This window comes from Takifugu flavidus, chromosome 6 (assembly GCF_003711565.1).
Source record: "Takifugu flavidus isolate HTHZ2018 chromosome 6, ASM371156v2, whole genome shotgun sequence".
Classification (NCBI taxonomy): Eukaryota; Metazoa; Chordata; class Actinopteri; order Tetraodontiformes; family Tetraodontidae; genus Takifugu; species Takifugu flavidus.
Window position 1 is genome coordinate 5,940,971 of NC_079525.1, and position 12,486 is coordinate 5,953,456.

At 46.5% G+C, this 12,486-nt stretch overlaps 1 protein-coding gene across 1 annotated transcript; it reads right to left on the minus strand.

Annotated features, from left to right (window-relative positions):
• Positions 1 to 906: 906 nt before the first annotated feature.
• Positions 907 to 11,871, minus strand: LOC130526771 (general transcription factor 3C polypeptide 1). Its single transcript, XM_057034678.1, has 40 exons — positions 11,444 to 11,871; positions 11,039 to 11,245; positions 10,690 to 10,866; positions 10,476 to 10,619; positions 10,186 to 10,282; positions 9,974 to 10,097; positions 9,697 to 9,876; positions 9,442 to 9,557; positions 9,172 to 9,224; positions 8,740 to 9,098; positions 8,612 to 8,662; positions 8,397 to 8,500; positions 8,183 to 8,298; positions 7,953 to 8,106; positions 7,773 to 7,876; positions 7,570 to 7,697; positions 6,929 to 7,477; positions 6,704 to 6,849; positions 6,513 to 6,610; positions 6,339 to 6,435; positions 6,052 to 6,235; positions 5,888 to 5,984; positions 5,655 to 5,787; positions 5,491 to 5,578; positions 5,338 to 5,399; positions 5,090 to 5,198; positions 4,861 to 5,003; positions 4,603 to 4,745; positions 4,452 to 4,536; positions 4,253 to 4,365; positions 4,127 to 4,186; positions 3,958 to 4,051; positions 3,689 to 3,861; positions 3,071 to 3,607; positions 2,645 to 2,784; positions 2,463 to 2,552; positions 2,096 to 2,370; positions 1,595 to 1,938; positions 1,195 to 1,381; positions 907 to 1,113 (listed from the first exon to the last, which is right to left on the minus strand). Exons 1-40 carry the CDS (start codon positions 11,662 to 11,664, stop codon positions 907 to 909), a joined length of 6,489 nt encoding a protein of 2,162 aa, XP_056890658.1. The 5' UTR covers positions 11,665 to 11,871.
• Positions 11,872 to 12,486: the final 615 nt, after the last annotated feature.

Below are 12,486 nucleotides of genomic sequence, written 5' to 3' on the forward strand. Positions count from 1 at the left end.
GGTGGTTGACACCACTGACCAACCCTCAGACTCCACAGGAGTTTTATTCAATCAGATGCATGCGCGCAGTCGCTCCACCATTGAACGCACCATCGGCATGTTAAAGGGGCGCTGGATGTGTGTGGACACAGAGCCACAACCCCGTGAGGATGTGCGTCCTGACGCAATGATGGGGCCAGACTGCAGGCACGCGGTTCACGTTCGAGCGCGATTAATTGCCCGTTTGTGAATAAAATGCATTATTGTCACAATCCGAGCACAGCTTTTACACGTTTATTTTTTTTTACATTCTTATTTTTTTTACATTCTCGTTGATTTCTTTAAGCGTGTTGGCTATAGTCATCAGGGTTGAGGCAATTTTATCAAGCGTGTTAGCCATCCTTTCTTGATTGTTCAACACGGCGTCAGAAATCAGGCGTGGAGAGGCAAGCTTTGGGCATTTGGCTGCTTTTTGCTCTGTCTACAGGGTCCTGCTGCAGTTCCTTTTATGGGCATTAGTGGGCGGTGACTTATGCTAATCGTATGTTAATTAGACTCACCTGGCACGCCCTTCAACTTACGAACAGATGGCATTCATCAATCTGAGAACACAGCTGCGAACAATTCTGAGGCTTACGAACGCGTTGATGAATCCGACGTAGGGTTTTCTTAAAAAACTTCTTAATAACAACTTAAGAAAGAATCTAAGAAGATTCTTAAGAACATACTGGTGAATCTGGCCCATTGTTCTCTTAATAAAACCAACAATCATTACACTCACGACACAACAGGACGAGAATTTATTATGTTGCACTTTAATCTGCAATCTTGAATTTTTACATACAAAAATACATTTAAGAAAAATAATAAATAAATCAAAAAGGGTTTGCCACAACAGTCTGACAGTGCTGAGCTGGTCTCTAAAGTTTAACCGAGGCAGTAGTTCCAGTGGCGTTCGTATGGTAACACCTGGGCGAGTCGCAGGCTGCAGGTGAGCGTGGGTTCGTAGTAGACGCCGTCCAATTCCTCCATACCCGGCCTCGCCTCAGCGGAGCTGGCGGGGCAGGAGAACAGGGAAGGTTTGGCTGATTTGACCAGAGTTTTCTTCACCACGCAGTCCATGTCTATGAGAGCCTGCGGGGGAGACGAGGGCATTCAAACGAGCCGAACTAATAATCTGGCTTCGACTTCGCCCGAGGGAGAGTCTGCACTTACCTCCACCAGGTCCAGCAGTGCCATCGGCTGCAGCACAGTTTTGTAATGTTCCACCAACGTGTGGTGTGTGATTCCGGGGCGGGACATGATGTGGCAGAGGACGCCCTCCAGCATGCCCTTGCACACTGGTCGGTTCAAGTTGCTGTCCACCATCCGCCACGGACGGCTGACGAAGCTCCAGATCTTCCTGTTGATGGAGGAAAGAGAAGGCGTGAAGAGTTGATCAACAGTAAATTACAGTTGGAAAACGATGACTCAGTGTGCTCACTCATCATCGACGTCAGACGATGCTGCTGTCGGCAAGTGTTCCTCTTCATCTCCGACTGCAGGCTCACTCTTTTCTTGTTCTTCCTCAGCTTCCATCTTCTTTTCACCTGCAATGTCTTCAGGCTGCACCTGCTGTCCTGCCTCCACATTCATCAGTTTGCCTCCATCTTTGCCCTCTTCATCCCCCAGCTCTTCCTCATGCGTCCTCTTTTCGGCGGCTTCTCCAGGTGGCTTCGTTGCATGCTCAGCCTCTCCTGCGTCCACCGTTGATCTTTTTGCGGGACATTCCGTCTCCCGCAGGGCGTCTTGTCTGCTCCTCTTGCGCACGTTGGACTGGGTCTTCGGTTCGTCACGGGTGGGAAGGGCAGTGGCCCATTTGGTTTGTAAAGTGAGTAACCACGGGTCGGCGTGATGCGTGAGCACCCAACGCATGGCCAGACACCCAACTTGAACCACCTGTCCTTCTTCTCGCAAATCCTGGATCAGGAATTACAAAACACACGGAGTACAAACGAGGTATTGATTGATTAATCCCCAAACATCAACAACTAACTAGTTTAAAGTTGTGCTGCTATGGCACCGCACTGAATTCATGCTGAAATGATCCATTTCTAGCAGGCAGTAAACGTGACACCTTCATATACTGCAGCAGGTTTCTGGTGCGCCCAGACCGCGGGTCCTCTAGCAGGGCGTGGGTCTTGCAGAGGTCGTGCAGGTCCAAGCCAGCCTCACCAGCTGCGTCCAAGTTCCTCTGGAGCCGAGCACATGCTTCTACATCCTGCGGCGTGTATCCTCTTTGAATCAAGCGACTCTCGCATTCCAAGGCGCTGGACGGAGGGGAGGGGTAAGTGAAGGTGAGGCTAGGCGGCAGCATGTCAGGACCGCATTTGTTCAAATCCAGCAGAGCATCTGGGGGGACAAAAGGGGAGAAAGTCTACGAGTTTCTGCAGCATTCACCGCATCGGAGTATGACCCGATTAATATTTACCCTCTCTTGGTACACATGATGAGAGCGCGGTTGCGCAGTTGCAGCCTTATGATGCAAGACTCGACCACGATGCTGTCCACGGTGTGGAGGTCACGTCGTTTCACTGAGAATAATAAGATACACCTAATAAATAATAAATCCATGATTTAAAACAACTTTTTACACAGTCCTATTATTAAATAAAAGCCACTCTACCGATGCCAGGGTTACAGTATCCACGTATCATCAGGTACTTGGTGTGTGATGCTTGGTGTGCCTTCACCACCATTTGTTTTCTTTCACCCTCTTCATTTTCATCATCATCATCATCTTCGTCATCATCCAGTGCTGCCATACTGAAAAATAAGAAAACTTTAGACTTTAAAATAAATTAAACTAGTTGTCATTTTACTGAGTATTTGTCTCCACGTTCACAAATGCTTTGCGCGAAACTACGCCCTCTTGTGGTAAAACCAAATACGGACGCTTTGAAGAAGCGGTGACTTAAGAGGTAATTTAACTACTGTCTGTACGTTTTAAAAGGGCTGCAAAGCGTAAATATCTCCTTGAATGTAATAAGTGTTAGAACCATGTCAAACAGCTAGAGGCATTTGGTTTATATGGAACATGATTTCTTCTCACCTCTTCACAGTGTCGTTGTCCACCAGGTTGCTGTCCACCACCACGATGTGTTTCGGTATGGATATGTGGACATTCAGCATTCCCAGGGAAATCAGAGTGAGAGAGGTCATGCACACACCCCCTGGAGAATCCAGAGAAAAAACCATCATGTCCGACACGTCTGGAGCCTCTTCTGAGGCAGCTTTGGGCAGACGATCATCTCCAGACTCTGTGGCGAGAAGAACCTCAGCAGAGTCTGAAGTTAGACGTCCCTCTGGATTCTTCTCTTCTCCTTTTTCTTTCTCTTCTTCCACAGTGGACTCCTTCATCTCCGGCCCATCTCTTGCTCCATCATCCTCACTACTGACATTTTGTTTTTTGCTTTTTCCAGATTCTTTAGTCATTCCAGTAGTTTCCTCAACATTCTCCAGCCTGTTCAGAGTTTCATTGTAGAACTCAATGGTCAGCTTTCTGTCGTCCGTCTTGCTGTTTCTCAGAGTCTTCAGGAAGCGGAAGGAATCGGTGAAGAGGGAATGAGGAAAGCGGGTCGAAAAAGACCTGTCAACACATTACAAGTGCCTCAATGTTCAGCAACTGCTGCAACCACTTCAAACACACATCGACCCTCTCTGGGAGTACCTGTAGTAGAACTGGGACAGCTGGTACGACATTGGAAGGATCGGCAGGGCTCGGTTCTTCTTCGGTCCAAATGACTGATTGACGCGGCGTCGGTTGACCAAACCCCTCCTTCTGCACTCCAGGAACACTTTGCACAGCAATTCCTGGTTATATTTGCTGTACAACTGGAAGGTCTAGAATTGAAGATCACAGGCAGATATGTGTCAGCAGTCAGTATTTGACAGTGTTCTGATTGTCAGAGCCGACAGTAAAAATAACAATCAGCTCACCTGAAAAGATCTGGAGGACTTCATCTGGGTGTTGTTCATTGCCAGAGTGCTCTGGATCAGGTTATTTAAAACTATAGTGTGGATGTCTTCTCTGCTGCAGAGTTCACACAGAGACACCGTTAATTAGCTGCCCAATTAAAATTAAAGAGAGAAGATCAAACGTTCTCACCAGGTGATGATGTCTCTGGAAGGTATCTGACCTCCACTCTGAATGGCTAAAACCGTATAGCTGCAAGGCAGACACGCGGCATTATTGCTTTACTCAGTTTCCTGTCAAACTCAGTTGACTTCTTACCATTCACACAGTTGATGCTTGGTGTCGGGCACGATCGTGTCGCTGAGGCTCGGAGCCGTGCTGAACTTCTGTCGCAGCAGTCTGACGTACTCCGCGAACACTTCGGCACAATCCTATAAACAAGAGTGGAGAATTTCGCCCACCAAGCACTTCTTGGGAAGAAAATAGCAGCCACAGCAGCGGGATGCTCAAAACCCACCTCGCCGTTCTCTGGATTGGCTGGTTTCTTCTCCTCCAGCAGTTTCATCAGAGGTTTGTCCTGGTATACTTCAGCCAGACTGATTCTGCAACACACGGCTTATGTTCAAAACTACAGGGCTCAAATAGGGGAGGGGAAAAAATGTATTTACCTGTAGTTGAGGAGTGTCTGCGGGTTTTTGAGGATGTAACGTGTGCGGCGTCCAGCCGCAACAGATGTTTTATCCAATGACATTTCAAACTCTGAATGGAGCAGGTCTCTGACCACACAGTAGGGAATGAATGGTCTCTTTAACTGCAGCACATGAATAAAAGAGAATCACCCACCGTGGTAACATTGATGGACATTGGTGACAGAGAATTGAGCTCAGCATCAGACGAAGATGCATCATCCATCTGTGTGTGTTCACCTTGCTGTTGAGCAGATGGGAGGCCACCCTGCAGAGCATCATGAGCGAGTCCTCCTGAACGGACCAGTTCACCCTCTGTCTGGTCATCATCTTCAGAGCTCTGTGGTCGGCCTCGTCGTGTGCAGGCATTCGCTTCTTTGGTTCTTGATGGCACAGAAGTCCAAAAACAGACCAAAGCGTAAGTTGTCAGATTTCACCCCGCCATTATTTGTTTGTTGCCATGGTGTACCTTTCCTTTTCTTGCGAGGAGCCTTGACAGCCTCCTTTTTGGTCCTCTTCCTCTTCTGCCCCTTTCCTCCAACCACCTGCTGGTTCCTGGATGCAGGTTCGATATCCAGCTGTCAGCAGGACACAGGAAGTTTATAACGCATGATGTAAAACTAAACACACCCAAAACATAGAATAGCGTACTAGATTAGGGTGCATCTAAGCATACCAATGCCAACGACAACAACATTGATCAACAAGACCTCTCACCTCTATTCTTTCTGTTAACAGTGGTCGCTTTGCCGTCACATAACGTGGACCAGCACTCCCTCCTGATAGTCATGTAAACATGAGAAATCAATCAAGATTAAGAACTCTCAAATACTAAATAAATACAAAGTTTCTGGTCCAACTGTGACTCACCAGCTCTTAGTGCGAAGCGGAGAGCATTTTTACTCAGCAGGCTCTTCAGTCTGATCTTATTCTCCCTGGCCTCTAAAGCACTTTGGCGCTGAAAATGTCCACAAACATCCAGTCATCAGTCTGTTGGCTAAACGCACCGGTTCTCTTCTGTTTCATGCACATACTGTTTTTGAGGCGAGAAGGTGGTTGGTCCAAAACCAGTTGCGTTTAAGGTGGCCAAAGAACTCAGAGTCCAGGCCTCCTGCTCCTCTCCCGTCTCCTGGTAGCGACCCGTCATCACACACTTCGCGACTTCCCCTGGGTGTGCAAAGGCATGTGCACATATACATTATTTTTGTGTAACACATTGTTAAAGGAACACCCTGAATAATTTGTTTTAGAAATCGGATGCACCTACTTTAGCAAGTGTGCTAGTCCCACAAAAACAGTGCGGTCATGGACGAAGGAAGGGTCCACTTCCTCTTCAGTGACGTTCCTCCTATTGCGCACGACACCTAAAGAGACGCAGACGTGATGTTCGATGCTGCGCGTTATCCTCTGTCACAGTGTGCACACACGTACCCAGTGGTGTATTGAGGCAGACGCACATCAGATCGAACCAGTAGTTCTCCACATCTTCGGCGCTGTTGAACGTGTACTGGCGGTGCTCAAACGGTTTGTCAGGACATTCTGTGACCAGCCAGTAGTGCGGCTCAGAGCTGGTGGTGTCAACAATGCTGGTTTTGAGCTTCAGATAAATGATTGCCTGTGCAGATCCGGAAATAAACGGCTCCGTTTAGGTGACGTTTCCCGTGACTTTCCAGTTCCAATTTCCAGTCGTGATGATGAATCATTACAGTGCAGCAAACCTGGTCTTTCTCTTTGAACTTCTCTGTTGGAGCAAAGTGCAGCAAACCCATATAGACCAATTTCTGGAGGTTCTCGTGAAAGGCAAAGATGTATTTCCTTAAATAAAGAAGACAAAACTGCCAGGTTAGAGGGTAAAGCAGTGATAACAGGCAGATGGAGGGAAGAAGGGTCACCTTTTGTAAAGCAGCTGTCTTTTCATCCGGGCAGGCAGCGATCGGATCAGGTAGTGCTGTTTCACAGGGTCGTTGAGGTATTCCTCCAGATCGTCCACCTGTGGGCAGTCAAACATTTTTGTATCGCCTCTTAATACAGCATTAAAATCTGTTGAGGCATCAAATCTGAATGAAAACAAATATGTGCTCACTTTATAATTGATCTGGGTGAACTGAACAAAGATAGAGAGGGGCAAGCAGAGGAGCAGGTCGCCAACCATCGCCCAGCCGCTACCATAATCTTTAAGCACACGGACGGAGGGCACGAACCTCTTCCACGAGTCCTCGTCCACATACACTGTCAGGTGGAGGCGAAAAGTTGTAAAGGTGCCAATAATAAAACACTCTAAAATCAGATGTTTGATCCAAACTCTCACCTTTTAAGTCAGATTCAGCTGAACTGGATTTGGATTCTTCCTTCAGCGCTTTTACGTCCGCACCGGGAGAGGAGGACACGTCCTGGTCCGGGGACGCAGACTCTGCGTTGTTGTCCACTGGTGTTGAGGACACGTCCTGGCCTGGGGACACAGACTCTGCGCTGTTGTCCACTGGTGTTGAGGGCAGGTCCTGGCCTGGGGACGCAGACTCTGCGTTGTTGTCCACTGGTGTTGAGGGCAGGTCCTGGCCTGGGGACGCAGACTCTGCGTTGTTGTCCACTGGTGTTGAGGGCAGGTCCTGGCCTGGGGACACAGACTCTGCGTTGTTGTCCACTGGTGTTGAGGTCACGTCCTGGTCTGGGGACGCAGACTCTATATTCTTGTCCACGGGCTCTTCGGTGGGTCCTGGGCTGCTCTGGTTGCCCACTGGTGGAGCAGCTGTGTTGTCTTTTTGTGCATGTCCATACAGCAGGTACCAGATGAAGGTATGGATGACCCGTAGTCGAGGCATCTTGGGCAGAAAGCCCATTTTCTTTCCCAATCCTCGAACTAGAAGCACAGACATGGAATACAAGAATGAGCTTGTCTTAATTTTGATTCTACTTACACACTGATTGTTTTACTGTACTGCTAAATGGTACCATGCACAGGCTTGAATTCCTCCTCTTGTTGGCCGCTCAGTCTCCTTTTGTCAACTTTGCTCTTAAATTTCGAGGCAGATGTTTTCCCAGACAGCTGTTCTCTGGTATTCTCCTCAGCAATCTGCAGACTGGATGAAAGAAGAGAACGGTAGATGAAGCAAACAGAAGACTCACAGAGTACAAGACTACTTCTTTGTGCTCACCGTGCGGCTGTGTGGGAACTGGAGATCTTGAATCGGATCTGTTCAATGGCTCGGGTCACTATTTCATCGTTGGGCTGGATTGAAGGATGAACGACCAACTCAACCTGCACAGCAGCAAACAATAAATGATCACGTGATTCTGTGTACAGTTACAGCATTCATGAGGTGTTTTGCATCTACCTTCTTTGTGATTCCATCCTGTATGACAGTGGTGCAGTAGAACTTCAGCAGGCCTTCTCTGGACAGGCTGTGAACCAGGCGTAAAATGGTCTTCTTGCAGCACTTTGAGTTGAATCCTCCCTGCTTCTCCTCATCATTGATCATCTTCTGCAACCTGCAGGAAGAGAGTACATGTTGACAAATCTGTCAACTCTTTATTAAAATGCTTCAGGGCAACATCATCAACTGACTGGAAGAGGCCCTCTATGATTTTGAAGTTGCGGACAGCCTCAACGATCAGGTTCTTCCTCCTTAACAAGCGATACGTCTCGTGGGACCTCTCAGAGGATTTTTCTGCTTTGGTGGCCTGAAGGAGGTGGGACGAAATTCCAGTTCATCAGCACTGATCTGCTCATCTTAAGCACCCAGAAAGAATAAAATAAAATAAAACTACTTTAGTCTCACCTTAGATGTCACTTCAACAATGTTGTTATTGCCGGGATCACTCTGAGGTGCCGTCCCAGTGGGACACGAGGACCGCTCTTTCTCCTCTTTAACAGGATGTTGCTCTGATAAAAGAAAAAGCAAAGACATGCATTTATCCAGCGTTGGAAATATAAAGTATGCCTGTCGCTAAAATGTAGCTAAAGCTGTTCGACAAGTGTTTATAACATAATTACCAGCTGGATGAGGTGCAGGAGGGGTGTATTTGCTGCAGTCTGGGATTTCATCTGAGTGGAGAGAAAAAAAACAAGGTGAAGATTGTTGAAAATAAGAGTTTGCATATGAAAATGGTACCGATGTTCACCTGCGGCAGGTTGTGCGTCTGAGTTCTCCGCTGGAGACTCTTCAATATTTCCTTTTCCTGTGGTGTTTTGTTTGGCTCTAGATTTCCTTCCAGATTTTTCTCCCTCGTCCAAATGTTCATCCGCTGCTTCCACCGTCCCCATCAAGGGCTCCTCCTCCAGATCTTTGGTTTGTCCTCTTTTTCCCGCCTTTTGTTTCCTCCGTGATGCCGGGGTTTTGGCGTTGGCAGATTCTGAGGTTGATGAAGCGGCAGGGGTTGATGGCGGAGTGCTGGATACCTGGGGGTCGGCCGAGCAGAGGAGCTTGTTCCGTTCCTGCTCCTTAACGAAGAGCTGCAGTTGATTACTCACACCAGCACACCTGAGAGACAACAGGGTTCATTTAACAGCTGCAGCTCTTCATGAAGACTTTAGAAAGGTTCATGAAGACACACTTGTGGCTAATAAACTTTGTGGTCCTCTGACGGCCCTCATCTTCCATGAATCCCTGCAGGGACAGAAAATAAGTCAGTCCGATCCGATTTACAACAGATACAGCTACAAGTTAAATAATACAATACTAACAAATGTCTCTCTCATTAAAATCCATGCAAAAGCTGTTTATATAATTCAAATTAGAAATGCTCACCCTCCAAGAACAAAGTGTTAAAACTGAATTTGAGTAGTGCACGAGGGACATAAACCTGACCTTGTGTTGACCTTACCTTGATCATGCCATCCCTCTCCAGCCTTCGGCAGATCATACGAGACTCCAGTTTACCGATATTCATCCTGAACCCAATGCTAGACTGGGGGATTCCCTTTGAACCACAGGATAAAACTGAAGACAAGACAAAGAAAACAAGTTATGAGCACTTAAAACAATTTTTTTTCTCTGGATATTAAAAAAAGATAATAAAAAGCATCCAGATACTCTGCTCAGACTCCATACATGAGCTTGCTGTGAGTGTTTTGCTTACCAATTTGATAGGCTTGTGACAACAGGTCCTGTTCCATGATTCGCCCCTCTGGAGGAAGAGCCCTGCCCGTCTCAGTGTAATCTTCATCGTCGTCCTCGTCCTCCTCAATGTAAACTTCGGTGACGCCCTTCTTCGAATATGGCTTCAACAGTTTTAAACAGCGCACAAGGACTTTATGCCCTGGAAAATGATGCATATAAAAAAAAGTTGGACAATTTGAAATGAACTTTGAAATCTGCTTTGGACTGTGAAAGCTTTAAGTTACTGGTCAAGTCACCTTTTTTGTAGACACAGGGTCCAGCGCTGGGATCCAAATCTTCCAGAGGATACTGCTGAATCTCAATTAACTTGGCAGATCTCATGTATTGAATAACCCGCTTTAAAGAACTATCAGTTACATTCTGCAAAGAGAGGAGGACAACATGGCAAACGTTACGGAAACTTTGCAGTGAAACGCACAAGGCATCACACATCTACAGACAGACTCACCAGTTGTGCCTTAAGTGTGATAATGGAGGCAACCTGACCAGGAGACCGCTGGAGAAAGTTGGACACATACTCCATCAGTATGTCATACTTGGACCTCCTGAAAGCCAAGAAGAGTTGGGAAAGAAGTCAATCAGGGGGCGACGCATGCAGACACAGAAGGAAAGAATTTAAAGGAAACTGATTTGCACTTGGGAGAATTCCAGTTGGTGCATCACCATATGCTGCCTTCACAATCAAATAAAACAACACGCCTCTTGGACATGTGACTACATTCCTGAGCTTAAACAGACCTGTTGATGTGAAAGCGCTTGAGCAGAAGAAGAATGGAGTGCTGCTGTTGTCCCGTCTTCACTCGGGTACAGTGGGACTGCATGGTCACGAGTCCATGTTTGACCAGAGATATCCTCAAATAGTGCAACTTTCGTGCATCAATTCTGACAAAAACACAGCCATTAGATTGGTTTCCTGACAGCTGCGGTGGATCCGTGTGATCGAGCGTCTCACTTGAACGAGTGCCCGTGCAGATCCTTCTGCAGCTCCCCTTGCCAACGCGCTCGGCCCACTCGTTCCAGCACGCAGTAAGAGTCATCCGTGAGCTTCAAATCGGGATCGCTTTCACTCCCGATCAGTGCCCTGAATCGCATCTTCGGGGACGCCACAACAACAAGCTTTCGGCCATATCTGACCGGGTAAAACGGTGAGAATAAAGGGAAGAATTTTTTCCATCAGTCCACAAACCCAAGTTTATAAAATGCTGCAATTTGATAGTGGTATCTTTAAACACGTGCAGTGGTTCTGGTCTCTATAGGTGAGGTATTAGTTAGAAAAACCAAAACAGTCCAAGTGTACCAACCTTTCCATGACCTCCTGCAGGCTCAGTAAAGGGGTGAAAGACTTGGAGCGGACGTGCTTTGTGACATCAGTCCTCTGTGTGAAGAATGCACATGAGCCCTGTATTCCATCACGGTTTTCCACGATATGGATAGGGTAGACGTCTTTAACCCGTTCGTTAAAGCTTTGCTTGATTTCAATGCCCGTCTCTGGATCGATGTCACCGAATCTGAGTAGTATAAAACAAACGTCAGTACAGGGATTTCTCCCCCTTTGCCAAAAACAACAGCAAAATCACTAAATTTTGTTGGCATATGAGATCACAGTAGCCTTAATGTAACAGGGGCAATTGTATGGAAAAAAATAAAACTCAATTCAAGTATTAAATCGTTTAAATCAGAGGGAACCGAGTCAAAAGAGCGCTCACCTGTCAAACAATACAATGTCGTCTCTCTCCTCTGGGTTTTGATAAAATTTCAGGTCGGGGTCGCTGGTAAGTGACCTCCATAGGAGCTCCTTGGTTGGTTCGTCAAGCTTGAGGGGGAACTTTGGTTGTCTGTTTTCTAGTCTTAACCACAATGAGGGGAGAGTAATTCCATCCAGCCCCTCCAAAGCCACTTCATTTGCAGTTATACTAAGACCATCCATGACAAGCCGAGGGTCACTCGACGATCATGCTAGCTTCACAAAAGCTAACTGCTAGCAGCTGTCGCTGTATCTACGTGTGCTCAAAACTTTAATGGAAACAGAACATTTACCTACTGAATATTTTCAACGAAAAAGTTACGCACATGAAAGTCCCGAGTAAAACAGGGAATCCGTTTACTCTGCACTTCCTGTCTTTTTTTACTTGTGTATTTTATCTTGTTGCTGTTTTCAGCTTTAGTCGTATTGGTGCCATCTAGCGGCAGTTGGTGTGTATTGAAAGACCTGGATTATAGAGTAACGAAGCCATATCTGTAATCTGCTACGCTTCTATAGTTTTAATAGTATAGAATAGAAGCTTCCTTCACAAAGAGTTAGAGGAATAAAATATATTTGCTTTTATTTGCTAAATGTGTTTTTGTTTCTGACACAAATTTCAGAGAGTTGCTGGATGAGGCATCAGGTTATGGACTACGATTCCAGAGGTCAGAGAATCAAGGGTGCTTCTGAAGGAAGGTACAGATGGACATGGCTGGGTTTTATATATTTTATTCCAGGTTGAGCTCGGTTAGAACCTTCAGCGTTACGGGTTACAGAGATTAACTCAGCTGCTAGTCGCTTACATGATGGCGTGTACATGGCGAGTTATAGACATAGTCTGATATATCGCAAGTAGGGAGCTTGGAAATCAAATGCGCTTTGATCACTTTAAGATTGAGGGACGTAGGCCTGTGGGTCATTGTTCTCAGAGTCGCCTTTCAACAGTTGGAGAGACGAGTTACAAAATAATGACGAAGAAATAAAAATAAATCTGTTTTTACGGGG